General features: G+C 42.3%; 1 protein-coding gene across 6 annotated transcripts in view; it reads left to right on the forward strand.

Moving 5' to 3' along the window:
- nrxn2b (neurexin 2b) overlaps window positions 1–25,620 on the forward strand; it is a 544,842-nt gene that overhangs the window by 188,924 nt on the left and 330,298 nt on the right. For all 6 annotated transcript variants that reach the window (XM_035149292.2, XM_035149298.2, XM_047338920.1 and 3 more), the window contains one exon: window positions 12,642–12,943. In XM_035149292.2, coding sequence (XP_035005183.1) covers window positions 12,642–12,943 — 302 coding nt within the window. The remainder of the gene's footprint in view (window positions 1–12,641; window positions 12,944–25,620) is intronic.

Genomic DNA, 25,620 nt, shown 5'->3' on the forward strand with positions numbered 1-25,620 from the left:
TATGACACCAGGCTAAGCAATATGGCTAAGCAGGCTGTTCACTGGGTTGTGAAATTGAAATGCAGCCTTGGTTATTAGACAAGCAACTCATCACCCATACTGCTAGTTCACTGTCAATGGCCACTGTAGCATCAACTAACAACAGAACTCATTTGTTGATTAAGAAGAGCTGTGTATGTTGTGTGCGTTAATGTGTACGAGCGCTGATGCAAGTATATGGATCTGTGTGTGTGTGTGTGTGTGTGTGTGTGTTGCTTTCACTTCGGGGCCACCTGCCTGTACATCACTGAGGCTTAATGAGTGAAATACTCATTGTTACAGTAGCAGCTGCAAAAATGAAAACATCGCCCTGGTGAAATACCCCATTTGTTCTAGTGTTCCAACACTAAACTGTATATAAAGGTTGATGATATGACAAAAAAAAATGAGGCCAAAGCATCTGAAATGCTGCCTGGTGGCTGACTGCAGTGCAGGTCATAAACCCCATCTCCTCTGTGTTAGTGGATCGGACATTGACCAAACTGAACGTCAAAGTATCACATACATTTTTCTCAAAGATGGCTCCTGTTCACACTGATGTATATTCAAATGTATTTTTTTCCAATAAGTTTGTTTTCAATTAGTTATTATTTTTATAAAAACAGGGTGAAATGTCGTGACAGCTGAGACTGACTCATGATTGGTTGAGCATATGTATGGGGCGGGACCTCAACACCACGTCTCCACCCCCCCATCACTAACCATGACCTCTATTTAGAATTTCCATTAATGTAATGTACCTGTCTTGCATTTGAATAGTTTTAGAGCCACCTGGTGGTAATATTGCAACTCCATTACAATGGCAGTGTTCGTATCCAGGATATTTTAGCTTAATTTGTAGATATTGGAAGAAAGTTGAGACACGTTGTCCATCTTTGTAAAGTCTATGGTTCTCACAAATTTACTCTGGCTTGCATTTATTTGTGTTAAATCATGTTTATTTTTATGGGTAGCCAGTCAGCTAGTGAGGTAGGATAAAATCATCCACTTCAAGATCAAGCCGAGGATGATAATGGTAATTGTCAGGATCATTAGTTATCCCGGTGGATAGAACTTAACCATATCAAATGTTGCTGCAAGTTAGGCAGACGTGAGTGAGAAGACATTGATTTAGACAAGGCTGCAGGGAAGTGTCTGAAAAAAGAAATGTTCTGCCCAAGTCAGACTCATTTTGTGTTACAGCAGTTGTCAAAGTTCGAGCTTGTCTGTATCCTGAGCAAAAGCACTGGTTTACATAACATACATTTGTAAGTGAAAATTCCCTGCAGGCTCAGTAGAGGTGTAGAAGTGAAGAGATGACACTGCTGCTCAGGTTCTCCCTGTACACACACATTCAAACTCAATAATTCAGAACCAGCAGCTGTCTGACCAGCAACAGATGTCTCTGTGAGTGGGTGTGTAATCAATGCTTTGCAAAAGTGTCCATTTGCAAGTAATTTACTTCCTTATTTTCAGTTTTAAAGTTTCAATCACCTCAATTTTTGGAATAGGATTTGTTAAGGACGTTTCTTGTAAATGGGTCTCATAGTGGATTTGGATCTGAGTCAAAAACAAGTCTTTATTTTTGTTGTTTTTCTGTCCAAAAACATGTGGACATTTTCTCATCACTCCACTCCACCTCCGACAACAACCATCATTAAGAACTGAACACCTTAATCTCGTCACAACATTTTAGTAACCATTCATGTGCAGAATCCTTAACTTCACGCACAGATTAATTCACTCTTAGATGAGCAGATACAAGAGCATTTCATTTTGACTTCTTAACACTACATGTTGTATTTCCCTTTTCCTCCCACCCAAAATGAAGCGACAAGCTGTTGTATTTGTTTTGTAGACGTACAAGGCTGTGAAATAAAATACACAATGAAACTGTACCTACACCTATAGAGCAAATTCTGTGTGATCAATATTTTACAAACTTTCCTCCCAGTTGAGTCAGTACTAATATGTAAAATTGCAGTGAACTTATGAACATGCGACAGTCAATTGTTCAGTGTTTGCAGACACTACCTACATCCATTCTGCTGAACTCTTCCCTAAGTTTTTCCTGCAGAATATGATGCTGTATAGTTGGAGAAGGACCATGTGTTTTCCACACTTTACTTTTCACCCTTAAACTTTGTATTTACGGGAATAGATATTTGCTTTATCTGAACCTGGTATAAGTAGCGTTTGTTTTAATATTTATATGTTTTTGTTATTTATTAACTTTTTCTACTAAGATTTTAAATTTTATCTTGGAGTTTGTGCGTCTTTTTACAAAACTTTTTTTTATCTTCTCTTAACTCAGTTGTTTTGAACCGGCAGGAACAAAAATACTCCCTGCTCTTCTATAATCTAATTTTGGGAAGCTCTTATCTCAGCTCTTATCAGCTCAATGCCTCTGTCTCACTCCGTGCCACACGGGCTGATTCATGTTGCCACATCCATCATTGACAGGCCTCCAGAGAGAAAGGTTAGCATTTAGCTAAAGGGTCTCCAATACATCAGCAGATTAATCCTATTTAAGCTCCTGCTGTGTGTTTGTTGTCCAGTCTGTGAAACATCAGAGGTGATCATTTCTTAACATTTACCCTCAAATGTCAGTGGAAATATTGATTCGATATAACCGTTTTACAGAAGTTTGGCTTAGTTTTCTTCATACATCGACTTTTATATATTTCCACTTACATTCCTTCTTATATTTTGTGTAGTAATGGGCAAATTTGTTTTCCATAGGTGTAACAACATGGCATAAATTGTTTGAATCAAAAAAAAAAACACATCAGATTCTCTTAATATGTGTTAGAGAGCAGTTTTGAAATGTCCCCCTTATGCATGTCATAGTTTAAAAGGAGTCAGATACACAAAGCTAAATCCCATGCATCATACCAAACTCTATGCTTGTCTGCAAACAGCCATGTTTCTCAGCTCTGATGTTTGGCAGTAGCAGGTTCAGGAGGTCAAAACATCTTCAGCAAGTGGTTTCACTCATTAAAACTCCTTTGACTGATTGGATGCCTTATTAGTGGTTCAACATTGGCATCTGACCCAACTAAGGTTGTTGTTTTGTATGTGTGTGCATGTGAGAGAGAGAGAGAGAGAGATTTTTGAGCCTCAACTGAAAGTCTTATTCATTGCGACGTCTTCATGATAAATAATAGTTTTTCTTTTGTTTTAACCCAATATGGAGGTTCCCATGTGTTATAGTCCCTGTCACAATTAACACTATGTTGGAAGGGCTGCAGTCATGAACTAGTAATAAAAAAACACATATAAAACAACACAAAGAACCCTCACAAAAACAATACCACATTGTTTTTCATTTTCCCTCCACTTTATTGACAGTGGCAGAGTGACAGTTCATGATAAACTGTGCAAGAGTATGTATTTCATTAAAGGAAATGTACGTTTCTCTTTAGGCGGTCACATCACATCGCAACTCTAACATTTTTTTCCAACACAAACTAACAACCTATATTTCAGACCTTAGGCTCTTGTAATTGTAACTGTAAATAAGGGGCTTTGTGCAAGTATGCACACATTTTTTTTTGTCATCTGTGAGAGGGTTTCACCACAGTTCAATATAGAGTTAATGAGCCAAGACCAACCAATACTCACTGGAGCCATTGAAAGAAAAAAAGAATCCATACCTGTATTTCAGATGGCTTCTTTCATGTTGTTGAGGTAAAGAATGTGGACATTAGCCTGATCACTGTAGCAGAAAATGGCCACACATAGGAAGTGTACAGTTAAGTTATCTTAGAAGTCCTATTTCTTGTTTACAACATTGGTCCGGTGCTAAATGATGTTTGACTTGCGGTGCTTTCATAGGACACATCTCTGTACTCTGAATCATTTTAGTTCTAAAGTCATCTAACTGCTTGCAATGAAAAGGTGTATAAGCTGTGTTTAAGTCAGTAAGGTCGTCTTCAGCACTGAACGCAGTAGGTGTTACAGGAATAGTGTTTGAAAAAAGGGGAGAAACATTGTTCTGGCTCAAGTTAATTGGGATTAGTATGTACACTGCTCAAAAAAGGAAATTATAATATAATTTGTTGCGAACAAAATGATGTAACAACGGTCAATGGAAATCAAGTGCATCAGCCCTTTGTAGGCTGGATTCAAAACCACGCCGAAAATCAAAGTAGCATTTTTTAATTACAGGCTAATCCAACTTGGTTGAATTTCATCACGGCAACTCATAATGTGACTCAGCATGCTCCTGATGAGTCAGAGGATGGTGTCCTGGGCGATCTCCTCCCAGACCTGGATCAGGGCATCAGTGAGCTCACTCTGTGGCAGTACTTGGCGGATGCACCGATACATAACATCCCATAGGTGCTCAAATGGATTTAGGTCAGGGGAACATGAGGGTCAGTCCATGGCATCAATGCCTCCGTCATCCAGGAACTGCCGACACACTCTGGTCACATGAGGGTGTCTCCCACTAGCGGTCGCCGGGCTCTCATGATCCCCTCAATATGGAGTCTGTTTCTGACAGTTTGGTCAGTAACATGCACATCAGTAGCCAGTAGGTAATTTTTTAGGGCTCTGGCAGTGCTCCTCCTGTTCCTCCTCGCACAAAGTAGCAGATACCGGTCCTGCTGCTGGGTTGATGCCCTTCTACGGCCCTGTCCAGCTCTCCTTGTGAAATGGCCGGTCTCCTGGTATCTCCTCCATGCTCTTGAGGCTGTGCTGGGAGACACAGCAAACCTTCTTGCGACCACACGTATGGATGTGCCATCCTGGAGGAGCTGGACTAACTGTGCAACCTGAATGGGCTGCAGGTACTGCCTCATGTTACCAGTGGTGACAAGGACATGAGCAGAACACAGAACTAGAGAAGAATCAGTCAGGAAGGAGAAGGAGAGAGCAGCTGTCTGTGGCCACCACAGGTAAAACCATTCCCTTTCAGGGGGTTGTCTTGCTTTTGCCTCCATTGCACCTGTTGTCTTATTCATTTGCACCAAAGCAGATGAAATTGATTCACATCACTTGTGCTTCTTAAATGCACAGATTGATATCCCTGAAGTTTAACTGACTTGGTGTTATACTGTGTCCATTAAGTGTTCCCTCCATTTTGAGCAGTGTACTCTGCCTGTCTTGCGGTCTGTCGGCAAAGGAGCTCGGCATTCAGGAGCACACAAGGCTATCGCCGGTGTCACTTTACGTGACATTTTCTTTGTGTTGCGGTAGAGCCCTCCACTGTGATAACAGTCATCTACCACCCACAGCGGGAGAGAAAAGAAATGACTAAGGAGAAACGAGAAAGGGTAAAGAAAAAGGAAAACAAGTGCAAATCAGAGAGTGAAGGAGCTGGGGTGGAGTCACGAGCTTGCTACTATGGCCTCTGATATTGCTGTTACAAAAGTGACTGTTTCCAAGGCAACAGATAATTAAAGCAGCATCTATATCCCCCATTAAGTCTTATCTTCAACTACCTCAAATTATTCCCAAGAACATAAATGTGGGATTCAGAGGGCATGTAAAACTGTCTCATGAAAATGCTCCATTTAAACTGGTGGAGATGACAGTGAGTGAGGGAGTCAAAAAAGGTGAGACCACAGTGGCTCCCTGCTCCTGACGCTGCCCAACTGGAGACACTCCTTATTTTCGGTGTGGGTTTTGAGACCCAACTTGCAGTACCAGTGTACCAGTGGAGAACGGATTCCATATGCAAATCATGCTCAATTATTTTCTCACCAGCTCTACAGAAAGATTTACTTTCTTTTTTCTTCTTTGCCACCTGCTCACCGCGACCTTCAAGTACTGCCAATCAAAGCAATGGCGTAAGGGATTAAATTAAAACGAACCGTGCACTCTCAAAATGTGACCCGCAGCAACATTTAAAGGTGGAGGAGCAAAAATAATCTAATCAGGTGTCTTTATGCCAAGGGATCTTGAAATGCATGTCTCCGCCAGCGCACTTAGTCATGGGTAAGAATAAAGTCTATAGACACCTCATGGATGTGAGATTTTACTAATAAAGTCAAGTGGCTGATTACGTTGGCAGATACAGGCTCAAGGTACTGGTTAATTTGAAAGTACAGTTAACAAAAATCAACAACCTTGTTAAGAAGTGACTGACAATTGGGACAGGCAATAGCTATTTTCTTAAATATATATACTTTGAGTTTGGTTCAACCATATTTGGATATTTCAGATATATTTTCAATGACCTTTCAAGAAAAGTTACCAACACACTACAGTCCTCTTCCTTGTATATGATGCATGGAATAATGTTCTCTAGCTCTTTATGTTTCCAGGAAAGGTGATGCTCTCTCATTGGAAAACCTTGGCTCATCCAAACTTGGTTGAAAATACAATGCGTCTGCCGGGGTTAAGAGGTTAAAAATAGAAAGGCAACAGAGAGACTACTCAAGTGACACTTGTACTCATACATTACCTCACTGCAGACAGCTCGTTCGATATTGACCCTCCTGCTTTTTTGGCAGCATTCTCCCCCGAACAAAAGAAACACTGCAAATGGTGTGATCGCACATTCACTATGGCTCAACAAGCACATAAGGTCAGAAGGAATGGACAGTGGAAAGAAAGAGCCTTCAGCAAATGAGCTGGGCAGACAGAAAGTTATGGCTCCTTCATTATAGGATTGCAATCAGTCCACGGATCGATACGTACAGTAATCACCAGGTTGGTGCAGAGAGGGGAGAAGAATGGGAACAATGTTCCTCGACTTCAGCTCGATGTCAGTGGCCCCACAAGAGACTGGAGACATAGATCCATTAACCTATTCACAAATTACCAATACAGCTAACTAGATAGTTTCACAGGCCAGGTCAGGACAGGGCCTGCAGGCAAGGAGGATACTTTAGGTGTTAGTTAGGCTTTAAGACACATAACTTCTATGATCACTACATACCTAATGGTCATAGCAGGAAATTGTGGTTATCAACAATAAACAACAAGTTTGGTTGTGTTTTCTCTAGTGTCCTGTACTTCAACGAGTCTGTTGGTTATGGGGCTCAATTTAGGGCAAGAAAATACCTGAAGTCAAAGGCCAAGCTGAGACCAACCATAGGGCTGTGTTTAATGTCATTAATTTTGATTGTTGAGGTCACAGGGGCGGGACACACGGGGCTCTGGCAAGTGGCATCATCTGATGATAAGATGCGTTGGTCTGGCGGATATATTGTCTTGTTTTGTAGTATCAGTCTATAAACTGCTAGACAGTCTTTTGTCCTTCAAATGTTTAAATGTAGTACTCAAAGTGGACTTCCTAGGTCATATTTCATGTCATCTGAGCCTGCAGCAGTGCATCAACACCGATGTTAGCATTTTTGTAACACAGTTGACAGCACAGGAGGCAAAACAAATCTAATCTAATTTGATTTGGTGCTGAAGCTCAATTTTATCCCAGTTTGAATAACATGTACTGTCCATACATTAACTGAAGCAAAGTGTCATAGCAAGTAATCATTGAAGGGTGGATAGAACAGAACTATCTGCGTAGTAAATAAATATCTGGACTAAAATCTTTAAATACTTACCCAGGTTGTGCTTTGGCTAAATTATAAGCTCACCAGCCTCACGGAAATATATCTTCAAAGCATCTTAACCACACCCATTTCAATACAAATCTATATAATCTACAGGTTTATAGTAGTAATTATTAAGCTTTCATACATTCCCAGTGACTTGCAGTAAATTGCTAATTTCGGGATGACCCTGCCGCAGTCCCATGATGCCCAGCACACTGCCACTACGAGAGTTTGGCCTTGGAGACATATTCATTGGCCTTTGCCCGAGCTCAGAATCCCACATATGTGTTTGTGAAGGACAGCTGACAGTTCGGATTTATGAGTGAGGGAGACCAAAAGGGTCAAATCCATGAGGAGTGAAACATAAAGCAGGGAGGGGCCACGGATATCTGAGCCATCAATCAGTCATCCCACCTCAGCAGTTTGTCCCCCTACCCCACCCTGCTCCGCCGAACTCTGACACTACAACTCGTCCCACCTTTTAAAATCTACAGAATGGGCCTTGTCCTCTCTTTCTGCCAGTCGGTTGCCTTGAACTTCCCTCGGTTGCTGTCTTCTTTCCGTCGTGATTTCCTTCATTATTTTCATCTTTTTCTGTCTTCTATTTTCCATGGATTTATTTATGTCTTTCTGTTTGTTTGTACTCATGCAGTTGCGTGGTTTTTTTTGTGAGCATGTTTGCGTGTGAAAGTTCTTTAACACTGGCAAAGCGTTAAAAAAAAAAAAAACTGCTCACAGACCTTTGCGTGTGCCTCGGAGCTAGAGCAGGACACCGGCCTCTGTCTGTGGATCCAGCAGGCGTCTTTGATTCATGCGGCATCAAAGCCGTCATACGGCCCTGACTTTTCCCTCTCTCATGTCGCTGTCGGATACCGTCTCTGTGGGGTGGATGGCACTCGTTGCGAGCTAATAGAGTGTGACTGTACATGCACATGTGGAAGAGTGTGCGTGCACGTGTGCAGGAGCGGCGAGGTAATGTGACGTGACGAGAGGGTTTGCCAGCATGTGGTCATCTAGATTTTGGATATTTTCACACACACTTGTCTTGAAACCATTCTCTTTTTTTTTCTCTCATTCCTTCTAATGCTGCCTAATTACCAATATGTAATCCAATCGGCCAAAAAGCTGCATGTTAAGGTTCATTATGCGTTGACTAATGCACCACACAAGTTTGGATGGAGCTATTCATGCAGCTCATCTTATTAAACCTGTTCTCTCTCTCGCCGTCTGAGCTGAATCCAATTTAATAACGCATGCTGCACTGCACTTTTATTACTGTAATATCCACCAAAGACGAGCCTAAAATGGCACTTTCAGGGCAGCACTGAGAAGCACGGACTGTATTTGTGTCCTCGTGACATTTTATCACTCTTGAAGATGCTGTGTTTTTCCAGGGCAGGGACACTTGTTATAAATACCCTCGGATCAAAACGAGTGAAGCTGCAGCAGGGGTTGTCAGGGTTGCAGGAGAACAATATGTAAAGCGGGTCAAAGTGTGTGTGATGGTCCAAGTCAGTGACATTGATTCCACTCAGGCTGGAATTCAAGACTCTTCCTCTGGCCTTCCTCCCCCTCACAGTTTTACAGTGTAGCATGAAGCAATGCAGCACCCCCTCAAGAACAGTGAAGGCCAGGGGTCTCTGAGGCCAGGCCACTCGGCATCTCAGCCGCAGCAAAGTGCTTATCGCTGGTGATATGATTGTTCCATGTAGGTTGTACTGGAGGTGGAGGTTATTGAATCTATATTGTATAAACCATAAAGGCTGAGAGGAGAAGGAGAAAGTCTAAAGTCCAATCAGGAGTTTTGGGAAAAAAAATCCAGTGTTACTTTATTGTACTAACTCCTGTGGTGAAAGGTTATTTTTTTTTCCTTTCAAAGAAATCAGATGTCAGCGAGAGAGTAGCACTTCAAGAGCCGGCAGCGGTTTGGGGTTTGTGTTCAGATGTTAAACCCCAAACCGCTGAGCGTACCAATCTGACGCAACGAAGAAGCAGCCTGACGCGAGCACCATGAAAGGCTGAAGCCAGCAGGTACATGTGGGCAGTTGGTGAACACTGGCTTCCCACATCACATCTGTTACATCACTGTGACTAGATGCGGTATCGTTCTTTGACCCCTAAAAACTACCTGGTACTCCAGGTCCGCTCACTCGGCTCAATGACATCAAACACCAGAGGAAGTCGACATTTAATTAATAATAAATATGCTATTATGGGTGGCTAAATTTCAAATGAGTCATTTCTGTAATGTAGTCAGGGCCTTCCGTGAGGTTAATTGAGACCTTGACAGCACTTTAGTCTGCGCTCCGTGCTTGTGTGTCTTGTCTTACCTCAAGCTGCAGCGCTCGGCTCTTGGGCTTTATGGAAGGAGATTTGATCTGAGTGAAAAGTGTGTGTGTGTGTGTGTGTGTGTGTGTGTGTGTGTGTGTGTGTGTGTGTGTGTGTGTGTGTGTGTGTGTGTGTGCGTGTGTGCGTGCAATCACAAGAGTGGTACCGCGGGAGTGAAATGATGAGATAGACATGTACAGGAGATTTAAAAGGAGAAACCGATGTATAAAGACAAGCACATATTCACAGAAGCTAAATTGGTCTCAGAGAAGGAAAGAAAAGAGTCGTTCTCTATATTAGTTTTTGTGTCTTGAAAGCCGAAGCTGAAGTGATCTTCTTTTCCCCCCTCTGGGAAACTAGGAGGGCTTTTCCATTGCTCCGCAGTGTGGAGGAGGATCACGGCTTCCTGGAGCATATTGGAAATTACTTAACCCGAATTGCAATATAAGTATGATGAGTGTTTGGATAACATAGCAATGTATAACCGGCTTGTCAGTGTTGCTTGTCCTCCTATGTCTGCCTTTAAAGTGAAGAGCAAAAATGATAAGATTGTGTCGATCCTAGAGAAAAATTATCACGGCTTTTTCTTGGCATGGTGACAGGACGGACTGGTGCAGCAGTCTGTCCCAGTCCTCTCCTTTCTCTCCCTGATCCTCTCCAGCTTTATCGCCCTCTCTCAGCATTCTGCTCATTAAACAGACATAAACAAAATAAAGTCTATTTTTTTTCTGTTTACCGCTTGTGTCTCTCCGTCGCATTTCGGCTCAATCTCGCTGAGCTCACGGAAGCAATCGCAAGCTGTTTGTTGCTTACTGTTAACAGCCCATACTTTGGGAGGGGGTCCAACTTTAATACATAATTGAAAATGGTTGCTGTGGTCCATTTGCCGCGCTTTTATTCTTCTTACATCAGCACCGCCAGGAGGCTGCTCTTGGGGGATTCGCTTTTCTCTTTCTTTTTTTTCCTCCTCAGTGTCATTTTCCCTCTCCATCTATTCTTTCTCCGTTGATGCCTTTCTTTCGATGACAATTCACACTTCAGTTGAGATTGGTCTAAATTTCGATTTCAGCCAAAATGCTCTTTTAAGTAGCTGTCCCTGTCTGGATGCCATTTGTCCTTCACTTCCTCTCTTTTTTTCTAACTCTGTAAATGTTTTCTTTTATGTGAGTGCATGCACCCATGTCATGTTGATGTGTTTGTCTCGACGTGAGCTCTATCATCCCCTTTAATGTCCCAGAAATATAGCAGTTAGCTGTTGTCACTTTACAAAGCACTTTTATTGCACGGCCGCTCACTAAAGCTCCCTTTCCTTTTCTTCCATGCGGTGGTTATTCCTCAATTTGTTCTTAATGAAATAGTGTAATCAACTTATGTAGGCTACCGCACAGTCCGTGGACATGTCCCAGTACAAAGTGCATTGCTATCAAACTGACACACTATTATCCATCACCCCTCCTCTCCTCTCACCTGCGATTGCTCCTGTGGCGAACTCTCTCCCTCATGAGATTTGGCTTTCAATCTGTCTGCCCGAGGACCACCCCCTCCGGCCGGCCCCCGCCTCTCCCTCCAGGGAAATGCACCGAGGTCTTGGAGTGATTTTGCTGTAATGAAACTTCAGGATAAACTAGATTTGATGATCCGCCCATACAGGAGGGCCCCTGCCTCCCCTCCCCAGCCCAGTCCCTCGCCCTCCTCGTGTTTCAGCCCTAAACCTTATTACCTGAGTCTGATTCTCAAAACTGACCTCCCTGGGGAAGCAGAGGTGGGGAGGGACAAACGAACGCAGGAAGTGGAGTGTCACTTCAGATCAGAGTTCATGTCGGGGAGCCAGTTGATTTGTATCACCTCCTAGTCGAGGAAGAGTTATTTGAGAGATCTTGTTGTTGTGTGGTGTTGTGTTGCCTCAGTGCTTTTTAACTCTAGAAACAGATAATTTGTACCATGCATCTTGGGATTTGTAGTTTGGAGTCCAGGAAAAATCCTTGTTGCTGTCATCCTGCCTAATTTAAGATGCAACTTTATTAAGATCATGTAATTAGAATCATAGAAAACCGTACGGAAAACTAGGTAGAGGCTTATTCACAAGTTCTCCTTGCTCAGTGGCTTCAGCGTCAACGCTGTGATTGAGGTGTCAGTGTTGTGAATGCTGCTGCAACAGGTGTTTGTGAAGTTGCTGTCAGATACACACTGTGTCCTCCCCGCTGCTGTTCGACTGCAGCTGTTTGACATGTGTCCATTGAACAAATGGGCTGTTTTGACTGATAGTGTGTGAACGGAGCTCACTGCCGTGGAAGGTGGCCATGTGCTGCAGACAGACTGACAGCCTGTAACAATGCTGTCAACACCTTTTCCCTCCTTTCCGTTTAGTCTTTTCTATGCGTTGCTTCTTTAGTATTTCTGTCTCTTAATGTTCTTTACAATGAATTTCCTTTGGACAATATTTTTTTCGTCAGTTATAAAATGTATATTAACCCAAGCTGCCATTTATTTATCATGCTAATCATATACTGTAGACTAAAGCTCAATTCTTGCTTCTGCGTCGAAGCTACACCGTAGGTATGCACAGGGCTTAGCATTCATAATTGTGCGTAGGTGTGTGTGAGTTGCGCTGCAATAACACAACCGAAACACTAATGGCGGTAGAGTTTCTATACTGGTGTTAAATGTCTTCTGGTTTGTGGTCTGAATTTACAAATTCTCTGGCGTCTCTGTTTATATGGAATTGGTCTTAAGAGCCGACATAGACCAGCAATAACATCGGTGTGATCTTGTCTTTCCTTTCTCCAGGTAAGGAAGAGTCGGTGGCCACCTTCAAGGGCAACGAGTTCTTCTGCTACGACCTGTCGATGACGCCCATCCAGAGCAGCACCGACGAGATCACGCTGTCCTTCCGCACGCTGCAACGCAACGGCCTCATGCTGCACACCGGGAAGTCGGCCGACTACGTGAACCTCTCCTTGAAGAGCGGAGCCGTGTGGCTGGTCATCAACCTGGGCTCGGGGGCCTTTGAGGCCCTGGTGGAGCCCGTCAACGGCAAGTTCAACGACAATGCCTGGCATGACGTGCGCGTCACCCGCAACCTGCGCCAGGTAAACACTGCCTATGTAATCCAGGGCCACCGCAGTTGGAGTGGGGCCTCTCCTTGCCACCCACCCTATCTCTGTTGCTTTATTTGACTCTCTATCATTTCTCTCTGCACAGGGATCGTACAGCGAGTGTGTCTCACCTTCCTTCTCTCCTCTGTTGTTGCTGCATTAACAGAACTTTCTGTTTCCAAGTGGAGTTAACAGAAGGCCGCCGCTGCTGTTGTTTCATTCTTTCTTTCTTCCTTTCTAATACATGCAAAGATCCACCTTCCTTCATATTCAAAGGTCCTTCAAAGGCAAGAGGTGAAAAAGCATCTCAGTCTAATGAGATTTTAATTGTAATTTAAGTTAGATTGTAGCTCTGCATGTTAAGGTGTTCCCGAGGACATTGTCGTTGGCCGTTATTAAAGAGCCACTGCAGAAAGTGGTCTGTTCAATATGTATGCACATAATGTACTTGGCTACACAAATATAATGCACCATAATTTATCAAAGGTGACAATGCACTTATACCCTCTCTGAACAAATAACCAGACTCATCTTTACAAATCTTTAATCGTAGCAAATGGAAAACAAAAGAGAACATGCAACCTGAATTTATACGTGTATGGGTGTGTGATTTGGTGCGAGCCAAACACGTGTACGTGCACGTACAGCGTCCTCTCTGGATGCTCCAGGTCATCAATTGGCAGTTGCAGATACCAGCAGTGAGATACAATCAATTCCACTTACACTTGCCGTGCTTACTTCTTTACGTTTTTTTGGGTAATTGTAATTGGAATGAATGTCTTGTCAGACCTAATAATGGGCATTGTAAGTAGCCTTGAATGCAAAACGAGCCTGATGTGAATGCATTAACACAAGATGGTACATCAGCTTTTAAGTTCGCGCTTGCAAAAATACCCCCTGAAAGTTTGAATACGGGGAAAAAAGCAGATAGTGTCAAACTCGTGTACTTTAAGACACTAAATTGTCAAAAAAAGGAAAACCTGAGAGCAAAGTGATTCTTAATGTGGACGTTAAGTGCCGTTGAATTATAGGGGGGGATTTCAATGCCAACCCGACTCTGCAATTTCTGTCATAAAGCAATAATATCATAATATATTTCAGTAAAGTAACTTAGACATGGAAATGGTCCAAGATTTGTGGAACTGATGTTTTATTAGCATATACGGTATTTGCCGTAGGATAATGGCTAATGATCACACACTGAGAGTCAGATGCACCTGCTCAGACACACACACACACACACACACACACACACACACACACACACACACACACACACACACACACACACACACAGCCGGGGTCAAATATGTTATGCTGTAGAAACTATGTGTGATCACCAGAGTGAGACTAGCTTAATGAGTTCGGGAAGCCAACACGATTTTAAAGATTTACAGCGTGAGCCGACCGACCTACCGACAACTGCACCATAATGACCATTAGGCAAATGAGTAACACAAGACACTATTATTATCTGCCTGTCTGTCTCTCCATCGATGTGCCCAGCTGTCTATACATGTACAAAGAAATGCTATGTGACTTCAAGGATTGTGCAGTGAAAGTCAAATACAATTCTTAATTTTTAAAAGGGTTTGAGTCTTTAGAAAGTATAAAAAACGTAGTAGGATACATTTTGTAAAAATAACATCACTTAAAAACTATTAAACTATCTAAATTGCCACTTTAGGAGAAACACAAAAATCAAGGTTAATCAAATCTCTCTCGAAAATATCAAGGTGTTGAGTTATTGAAGATTTGTGCTTGTATCCTATTGTCAAATTGGAAGAGTACAATAATATTAACTTTGAAACCTTAATTTAATAGTGTTTTAAACACAGACATATCTATAATATGTCTTTCTCATTTACTGATTACATTCAGAATATCATTTTAACACAAGTGGGAAGAAGAACAAATCCTAAATCCAAGATTTGTTCTCAACAACAGACGTTGCTTACTTGAAACTAAACTAAGCACATCAGACAGTGATAATGATTGCCATATATTATTGATATTCTTGGGGTAAAAATTTAAAATACATATATTTGCTTGCATTGAAAACCAATGCAAAAATCGTACCTGACTTACCACTAAAAAAACATATTGCACATCTGTCTGTAGTGTCTATGTCACAATGTCACGTCCACTGTCCAGACGATGTCCATTAACTCACACAGCGGCTTGAATCCCCCACAGATTGCTCTAATTGACCTAACAGGCAGCACAAGTGTTGCGGAGCGCTCTAGATTTACACTGGAGTGTTCCCCACTAAGAGACCCAAGGAGGCGAGGTATCGATGCCATTGACCACCTCTGACCCTGTGTTTACTCCCGCACAGATACCCAGCAGATCAATGTGCACTTTTATGCTTTAAGGCCTCTCCGAGCATGCACCCATTTACCCAGTTGCACACATGTCAGACGAAATGTAGACTGACGCGTGTAGCTGCATATGGTCACATACCTTTGAATACACTGTAGGGAAAGCCTTGATATGTAGATGACCTTTTTTTAATATCCTGTTAGCCTGGGAATCAAGGAAATATGTTGTAGATCTTAACAATCAGTAACACTCCAGAGCAATTCATTACTTTACAAATTAAAAAAGAAAAAGTACAATGTGCTCAATTCTCCTATTATTCTGTATGAAATGTGCATGAAATTGACATGGTAGTGTGCGGAGTTGAGGAATTATAAAGGATGGATAATTTAACAGTAACACCTCAATGTCATGTTTTACACTACAGAGACATTACAAACTATAGGTTTTGATGGCTGAATTAAGACTTGTCTAACACAAACCAACTCAATACAAGCTGATCAGAGACAGTATTTATTACCATTGTTCTTTATGCAGTATAATTTCCAAATATATTTACATGTCTACCTTTAGACTCCAAACATCAAAATCCCTTTTTCCAGATTAAGTTTAGCTTTAAATATTGACGAGTGCAGATGATTCGTCCATCAAGATGCATGTCCTGTCCCTCCCACCATGTTTGGTTTGGCTTAGATGACAGTTAATCACAGCGCCCATTGTTTAGACATGACTGGAAGTGTCAACATAGAGCCCACACAAAGACACATTTATCGCTTTGCACTGCTCTTTCCTTTGTAGTCAACATGATATCTTGCGTTACAAACAGCCCCGCAGTCGACGCGACAAGCGTTGAATCCCATCTCAGGTTATCACCCAGCCCCATTTGTCTCGCAGAGTCTCATCCACTCTGTGTCTGTTGCTCCTGTCATGCATGCATCACTACCAGTGCATCAGTAAGCTGCAGAAATAAGTAAAGCCTGTGAGATCTCACTAACCAGTCTCCCTGTCGGACACTCTCTCTCTCTCTCTCTCTCTCTGTGTGTATTCAACATATTTCTCCTCAAAACCTATGCATTTGTCAGCTTTGTGCAGGATAAAATGAAGCAGACAGAATTAGGTGAGGTGATAGGGACACTCCGCCAAGAGAGTGGAGAGAAAGGAGGAAGCGGAGGGGCGGGGAGGGGAGAAATGCTCCACGGCCAATAATGCATCACAGCTTCAGAGCTCCACTTGGTGGCGTCTGGAGGAACTGCACGTGTGCATGTGGATAATGGCGCGTTTGAAGAATTTGTCTAATCCCTGTGGTATACAGATCATATGTAGGCAAGGACAATGGCCTTGACCTCATCACTGTAAATCTCTCCCCACTACACACACACACACACACACCCTCACCTGTCTCACCACATTCACCGCATCATTGGTTAGCATAAGCAGCAAGGCAGCCTCCCTCTGTTCCCCCTGACATGATGATCTACCGTCATGTACATGTTATAGACTTCAGCACCGGTGACCATCCTTGCCCTCTCTCTCCTGCGGGATTACACACACCGTCTACGCACTGTGCAGACAGAAGGGCGAAGACAAAGACGGAAACCCTCGTGTTGGGTGACTGGTGGAATGATAGATGTATCCCTTACACTGCACCAGCCCCATCACATTGTGAAACTAGGTCAAATATGAAGTGTGCAAGGACACTCTCGTCAGCATGAATGTAGCAGTTAAGGTTGTTCTCTTTATACATGGACAGGACATAGTTTTAAATATCTGCACATTCTGTTGCCTTAATATATTTTCATATTTTGGAGTATTTATTTTCTGATCTTCCTGGTTTGATTACTTCAGTGTCTCTCGACAGACTCATTTGCGAGGCTAACTTTTATTGGATAACTTAAACAACGTGTTGTTGTGTCACTAACGACTGTCGTTGCAGCAACTCAGAGTCAATCGGTCGATTTGTGTGTAGTGCAAGGTAGCAGCAGGGCAGATGTTCAGTGCTGTAGTTAATGTTTGTGTGTTAAAGTATTTGATGTGTATTGTATTTGAACATTACATCTAGAGACAGGCTCTGGTATCACTGCCTGCTGGGAGCATTGACTTCAAACAAAAAATCTTAAATTAAAAAGAGTAGAATAAAAGAGGCAAGAGATTAAAAAAGGTTAAAAAAAAGTAAACAAACTAGATAGAAGTTTGAAATAAAGATAGAGTAAAATACAACAATGATATGGCCTTAGACTTTTGTAAAATAGTTTAGTTAAGGGCATTTGTGAATAAAAAAGGTTTTTCAGTTTGGATTCAAAAACTTGTTGATTATATATACAATAGGTGTGCTCCTATTGTCTCGTGAAAATCAGCCTTTAGTGGCAATGGCTTCCTCTAAGGTAGTTAAATATTCGTTTGCTGTGGTATTTCAGCAGCCTCTCTGATATTGATATAAACCAGTTTCATGGTGTATTCAGATATAAAAAAAGACAATGCCAGGAAATATGTTGGATGATTTCGATCTACTGGGAAGATAGGAATACAGAAATCCAGTCATTTATATGTTAATGTGTTTTTGGAAGGATAACTATCCAAGTTGATGACCACTTGAATCAAAAAGGCCTCCGTCTATCCCTCCGTCTCTCTATCTGTGTCTTTGTCTCTCTGTCTGTCTGCTCAACAGACACATGGTTCCCACAGGACGCTGCAGGCAGTCAGTCAGTCAGGAAACATGAGACAGGCTGCCAGGTCGAAGGAAATGCGTGCTTGTATGTCTGCGTTCCTGTTTGCTCGCGAGGAGCAGAGCGAGGGGAATGAACGATTGTGTGCACAGAGAGTGGGAAATGAAGTGTAGTCCTGTCATCTGAGACTAAAGGACTATCGGAGCAGTGGGAGGATGGGGGGAGTGCACTGGGAGAGGGACAACAGTTTGTTCTCTACTATGAAAAAAACAAAACAGAGGCATGTTCTTTTTTTACAACTAAACGATCCAACATCCACTGTCTCGTAGAATTGGGGCAATAGCTTAACCAGCGTCTTGAGTGACAGACCTTTGGGAAAAAAAAAAGTTACTCTGAATGTTTTGGTCATTGTGAATCCACAGGCATGTGTGCAGCTTCCTGATTGTTGAGTCCATAGACTCTGTATAAAGATGGACGACGCGTTTCCACTTCCTCACACTATCTAGAAATGAAGCCAAAATATCCCAGTTACGAAAGCAGCCATCTTGCACATTTAGAGTCTGCACAGTAGTGATCGGGGAATGAAGCAGCAGAATCAAGGTCCCTTCGATACACACAATCAATCAATCGTTAGTTAGTCTTAGCTATCAAACATGATGTGCCATGCTATCGGATCAAATAACAAATTAAAACCAAATTTGACAGAAAAATTAGCACTTGAACATACATCAGTGTGATAAGAACTAACTAAAATTACAGAAATCATCTTTTAGAAACAATTTTGTAGTTATAATGTGGAGAAGGCAGGATCTATTACATGTACTGCAGCCAGCCACCAGGGGGCAGTCAATAAACTTTGGCTTCATTATTGGGGTAGCTGTCATGTCCTCCATCTTTTATATAGTGTATTGTTGGGACTCAGGCGCAACCTTCGTAATAATTGATAGTAAAACTACACACAAACATTTTACAAGCAGCAATACAACGTTAGATAAATCAGTTGAGAGCACAACACATCTAATTCTAAACTTCTCCTAGCCTCCATACATACTAGAGAATGGTGCTAGCTAGGTGCACGTCTTAACACGCACTGTTCTCACAATGCATGCATACGCTGTTTCAGAGAGTGAAACTGAGAGACAGAAAAACCTCTATGAATGACAAATCTTTGATTAAAAAAATAGACTTCCCACCCCAAAAACATTATAGAGTGATTTGAAAATGAAACAGTGTCACAGATCAGTTGCTGCCATGAGTGAAAGATTCATCAGGGAGACTCCTTGTCATTTATTAGTGTTTTAAGATCGTGGAGAGGCAGAGTGATCGTCCAAACACATTATTCCTTTTGGAAATAAAGAACGTCTAAATGCAATGTAGCCTTTTCACTCAAGACTGTGTAATCCCCATCACGAAGACATATTTAAGAGTCGTGTTTTAACTGGCAGTGCATATTTCATATTAGTCGACAGAATGAGAACATCAACCCTTCCCCTCCTTCAATCAATACCAGGAGAGCGGATACTCCCCACCTCTTCATTGTTCCCACTCTTTCAACCTCCCACACTCCCACAAATTGTTTTTCATCCGTTTCAGTAAGGCATGATCAGCTACAATTACTCCCCCTCCTCCCCATCCTCGTCCATCAGTCAACCCCCTTCACCCAACCTACCTCCCTTCCCAGCCAGATTCCCTAAGAGAGAGCCAATCAATTATTCTCTCCTGCGCACGGTCCCCTCCCTTTCTGTCTCATTTTCACTCCGTCTCTCTTGTCCATTCTTGCTAGCAATTTGTCACTTAGCAACTGTGTCTGCAGTTCTGTTGGGTGGCGAATTGTCCCTGCATGGCGGCAACACTACAGTTTTACCCTGTGCACACAATAACAAACTCCTGCAAGACGCTATAGCTGCTTTCACACATGCATTGAATTCCGGGTAATCTCCTGACATTCTCCGCAAGGGGCTTTACATGAGAAAGCAAATAGTCGAGTCTGAGGCTTTGGAGTTTGTCCTGCCCGCCCTGTAGTAAGAACTCCTGATGAGCCCACATGAGAACACAGCAGGAGCTGCTCTGGAGGAGTCACTGCGAGTGAGTCGGCACTTTGACTTTTCTAATATGCAACAGACACAAAACTGAAAAAAAAAAAATACAAATACAAATATCTCAGGGTGAAAAATGAAGCCACACATGTAAGACAATGATGAAGATGTCAACTTTGATTCGAGAGCGTTCAGGGATGAGGGTCAATGCCATTGTTGATGTGCTGTAAACAAATGATGTGATCTCAGCAGTAGAATGTATATGTTGCGTCCTGCCTCCTGCATTCTGCACCACCCCTCTGATGAACGCTCCGGAGATTTGTGTTGTTGTGAGCTCATCTGATGGGAGAATCTTTTGCTGTGTTCTTCATATGAAAGGCAAACTCCAGAGAAAGTCCAGACCCAGTTGTGGGGACATTCTCTGAATTTCATATCTGTAAACGGCTTATGATAAAACAATGTCTGACAAGTCCTGATTTACTAGGTAGTTGCGTTTGAAACCCTTGTGCCCTGCATGGTGCTTGGACCTGCTTATAGGGACAAAACGAGAACAATATGTTGGAAGCAAAAGTAATTGGTTAAACTACTGAGTAAAATAACCAAATTTCATGATGGATTACTCAAACTATTCAAATCTGGAACCCTTGTTGTACATGTTTTGGCCAGCACACACATACATTTGCTGAGTAGCTCCTATAATTCACATGTTAACATCTCAGTAAGGTCAACTTTATACGTTTAGCATAATGACTGGACCTCCTGTTGCCAAATTGAAAATGCCATTTAGAGTGCTCTGCGTTGCCAACCTGCAGAGCACTGCACTTTTATGGTGACAACTGGGATTGCTATTCAAGGCAGGCAGGAGTAGTGGATTTGTTTGATGCACATAATGACATGCTAACACCCCTGTAATCCTTTCTCAGTTTACTGCCAATGACATTTTAAGTATTCCTAATTTTCCCCAGCTGTGCTGTGAGGAGCAGTCGCCGTGTTGATGTGCGTTTAGGCTTTTTTTTTTATTTACTTATTTCCCTCGTGCTCCTTTCCCCATCCACGGCCAGAACCTCAAGCACAGTTCCTGCTCATGCGTCGCCCAAACTACAAGCACCTCCTGCTCAAACATCGTCCTGACTGTTTGATACCATCACAGAGAGGTTCTGTGCATTTGAGGGGAAAGAAACCCCAGCTCATTTGCATCGCATTTCCACGGCATTAGCATATCTGCATGCATTCCCACTCTGTTACTCATCAGCCTCATTTGCCACTACCTGTATCTGCTCTAGCACTTTCATGTTTATTCATCCCACTGTCATGCAGGCCTCTAATCGGATAACACATCTCTGCACCATTAGCACATTGAAACAGGTGGAAACGCGTAATAAACCGCTAGTGAGACAGAATCCGGTAAGAGATAGAAAAAGAGATTATGGGTGAGCACAGGACGAGTAGAGAGGGGGAACGACTTAGGAAGATAATAAGGAGAGGCAGCCCTGTAAAAGAAAGACTAGCAGTCAACATTTGTGTGATATTTTGTGTCCGTGTGAAAATCTGTCGTAAAATGAGACCAAAGTCAATATCGCAGGCATCTGTAGCTGCTACCTGCATCCAAATTGGGAAAGTGCGGTCCCTCAAATTTCCTTCGCTTGCTTCAGTTAGTGACTTCTGATAATTTTCGAACTCTTAATGACACCAGAGAACTCTGAGGGTAAAGGCAAAATCTGCAATATCGCTGTTACAGGAATGTTACATGGATAAGAAGTAAATGATGATATAGCTGGATTTCAAAAGTAGGAAAAAAAATGTCCAATCTTTGGGGCAAATAATTTGTGCTCTGAAGGTAAGGTTTGTTGTTTTGTTTTGTTTTTTCTCATCAAGCGTATTCACAGGCACATACAACATAAATGCAATCAGGAACAGCCAGATCAACTTTCTGAAGAACATCCATATTCATGTTCAGCTGCTACAGCTGTGTGCTCACAAACTGGATCAACATTTACACGAGTTAAGGGACAGAAATAAAAAAGGTAACTGTACAGTTAATGTTTTTGTCCAATGTATTATTAATTCCTAAATTACAATGCCTTCTCTGCTGTTGAGCCATCTGTCTGCAGAAAAGAAAATCGTGCGTATTTCAAATTAAACATGGAGACAAGAGCATGTGAGAAACGGCACCACACAATGTCATGTGGTTCATTTCGTACAATGAAGGCACAGTGATTTCAACCCGGGAATATAGGGGATGTTGTTAAAAGCAGTGGATCTGTATTGAAATGTTTTTTTTTATATTCTCAGCAGTTGCACTTCTTTGACATTATGGTGAAATCTAAGGAGAGGGAAGGTCCACTGTTTGAAGAGACTATCTGTCAGTCACAGACGAGAAAATAGAGATGTGAACAATGGGAAGCACAACAGAAAAAAAGGAGAATTATGACCATCTGCATCAAAATATACAATATGCTCTCCTGCAATTTCTCTGCACGCATACCTTTAAAGAAGCACACAGCTTCGCACACTGTTTGTTTGCAGACTCCTCTCCGCTGTAATTGCAGTGACATTTATATTCGCACCTGAAGCCTGTCGGCCAGTTTCCGTTGCTTGGAGCCAGACAGAGGCAGTCGAGAGTGAATGCCGGATGATTGGAATGAATGCAGAACCAAATGTACCTGAAAGAGCAATTTTGAATTGAAGCCCAGGTCCACTGTGTCTGACAGGGTCACCCACACAGTGGCCGTGTTACTGAGGACAGCTTGTCGCACCGCACCTGCATAAACACACAACAGCCAATAACATGCATATATATACATATAACATGGATTGAGCTTATACTGTCTTTCATGTGTCACTAATCATTATCTTAATTTAGATGGAGACTTTTCTTCCAGATGACAAATAGCACCTCTTTTCTTTCCCTTCCGCCCCATAATACAATCACACAATAGGTGTTTTATCACTTTTTTCTAAAAGCCTAAATTGGGAAATTTATAGTAGAGCGGTCATCAGTCTCAGCGCTTTCTCACTTACAATGATAAATCTATCTGGACCGGGTATCTTGGCTCCGCTGCACTATCCATTGATCATTTTCACAGCTTTGTCATTAAATATTTATTCAGCTTATTCGCCTGTGGCCGCAATTCAGTAACGTCCACCGTGACGGGTGTGTAAAAGATCAGCGTCTCAACAATAACATCATTTTACGTCTTGGCCAACCCTGGCCAGCATCCTGCTGCTCCTGTGTTATATACAGGCTGCCGGAGCCACCATCCACAGCTCCAAAGCAAAGAGACTTACCATGTTAATAGCACTAGCATTAGCTCATACCCCCTCTTTTACCTCATCTTCCAAAATGTAATAATACAGTGTATGTTTATTTCATAACCCAGAGGCACCTCTGGGACAGGTGCAACACTAATTTGTTTGTCTGGGCCTGTGGTTGTTTACATGACTCGGAGCTTTGTCCTCACTCAGCAACTATCACGGCCTTCCTTTTCCCACATGGGTCAATTACAGAGAGGATGATGGGCTGTCACAGCAGGGGCTCCAAGCATGTTGGCTTTGAGGCAACTTTGTAACAAGCACAGTCGGGAAGAGCAACTTTACAGTGAGACAGTAAAATCAACAGGACAGAAAAAATTGAGCTTTTTAAAAATAATCTTGCGTCACATTTTATTCTTATTCTTATGCTAGAGTCAAAATCCCTTGCCATATATATATATATATATATATATCTCTCAGTACTTTCTGTTGTCAGCCCATTAGGTTTCTTCTATACTCGATACGCATCAACGCTCCATCAGTGCTGCACACACTTCCTTCTTCAACGTCATGAAGTGCAACAAAATTGGGGAATTGTGACAGAAACCCCCTTTAAAGCAACCAGTTCCCCATCCGTTCTGTCTACCTCCTGATAACAAAAAAGGAACAAAAGTTTAATTTTCTGCACGATTGATCTTGACAATGGAGCGCCAGTTAAGCAGAGCTTACAGCTCTCAAGCCTGCAGTAAAAACTGTGACTTGTATAGCAGCTACGCCTCTAGATCTATGCATCGACGTTCACGCATCAGTTTCAGTGGCTCGGTTCGCTGCTTTTCTCTCTAGCCGGGCAGTTTATTCATAAAGCGCTGCCTGCTTCTTTCTCAGCCCCAGTCTAACTCCCCATCTGGACTCAAGTGAGTGATTAGGTTATATCTGTGCTGATAAACTTAAAATAAGACATCATAATTTAGTTCCCACTCAGCTTCATCAAGGCACCTCCATAGAGCAAATCAACACGCCAAATGCAGTCGAAGGAACAAAGAACAGATTTAATAATGGACAAAGAACAAATTAAGTTTCCTCATTCACTGAATTCAGGTGTTAAACACACACAGGATCCAAATGTATCCCTTCCGCGTCATTCCTTTTGTCAGTGGGACAAACAGCCTCCATGTTCACTCTCTGCATGAGATGATGCAGGCACTTTGCATCCAGCGTCCAAATGCGATCGCTTCCTTTCATTCTTTCACACATCTTTTCACCCGCTGCCATCACTTTATCATGTTCTATTCAAAGAGATCATCAGCAATCTTTTTTTGAAGGATATATTTCTCACCACCATCCCAGGGCTGCTCTGTCAAAGAACTGAGAGATAGATAAGTCCGAAATCCAACATCATCATCAAACGGCTGAGAGGGATCTAAAAACGTACAGAGTTCAAAATGTTGCGTCCCTCATCTCGTTTGTCCCCCCCCGTATCCCCCGACCGTCTTCAAATGAGTTCTGAAAAGGTCAAAGTCATTGTCACCTTTTTAAGGGTAAATTTGTCAAACTAGACTAAACCATTGTCAGTCTCCTGGTTTTTCAAGCTTCATATCACATCCACTCTGTTGGCATGGCATGGATATGCCTAGTTAATCGTTTAAGAGGAGTCATTAGACAAAGTGGATGACTGGCGAGAGCATGTTAACGTGACCCCTGATCCAAGAGTGGGCGTGGATGAATCCTCAAATCTGCCACTTAGCCCCATAGGGAGGCCTGCTTATGGTGAGCATTTAGACTGAGCTCCCACACAGACGCCAAGAACACATAGAACACACCCGTCCCCTACACACACACACACACACACACACACACACACACACACACACACACACCATTCCCAATAAGTGGGATCACATGCATTCACCCTTTTTTGTCCAAATTCAGTGCATCAGATATGGTCACCTGCAGCAGTGGACAGTTTCAACTTTCAGATCAAGATATGAGATGTCCTCTAGACGTCCACTGTGTCCAGAGGGAAAACTCAGGGCAGATCGCACTGATGGATCCATTCACCTTCTCACTGCCATCTGCCAACTTGTGCACTTGACTCAAAATAATCAGATATTTGCGATGGAAATAATACTCATGAAGGCGAAATATTTCACCACCCCAGGGAAAGAAAAATCACCAAGATTTGATGAATGTGTGACATGTATTTTTGTCCATTTCATGTTCTGTATGGTTTGTTTTTTGTCTCTTCTCAGGGACTACAGATATTGCTGTTGATAGGATAAATTATTTTAAAGACTTAATGGACATTTGTCTCTCTTTCAGGATGCTGCAGATACCAGAACCCTCAATGAAATGTCTCTGTCCTTCTCTCCGCCTGTCTTTTCTTTTCATGCTCAATAGTTGC

The sequence above is a fragment of the Hippoglossus stenolepis genome, chromosome 23, assembly GCF_022539355.2.
Source record: "Hippoglossus stenolepis isolate QCI-W04-F060 chromosome 23, HSTE1.2, whole genome shotgun sequence".
Lineage (NCBI taxonomy): Eukaryota > Metazoa > Chordata > Actinopteri > Pleuronectiformes > Pleuronectidae > Hippoglossus > Hippoglossus stenolepis.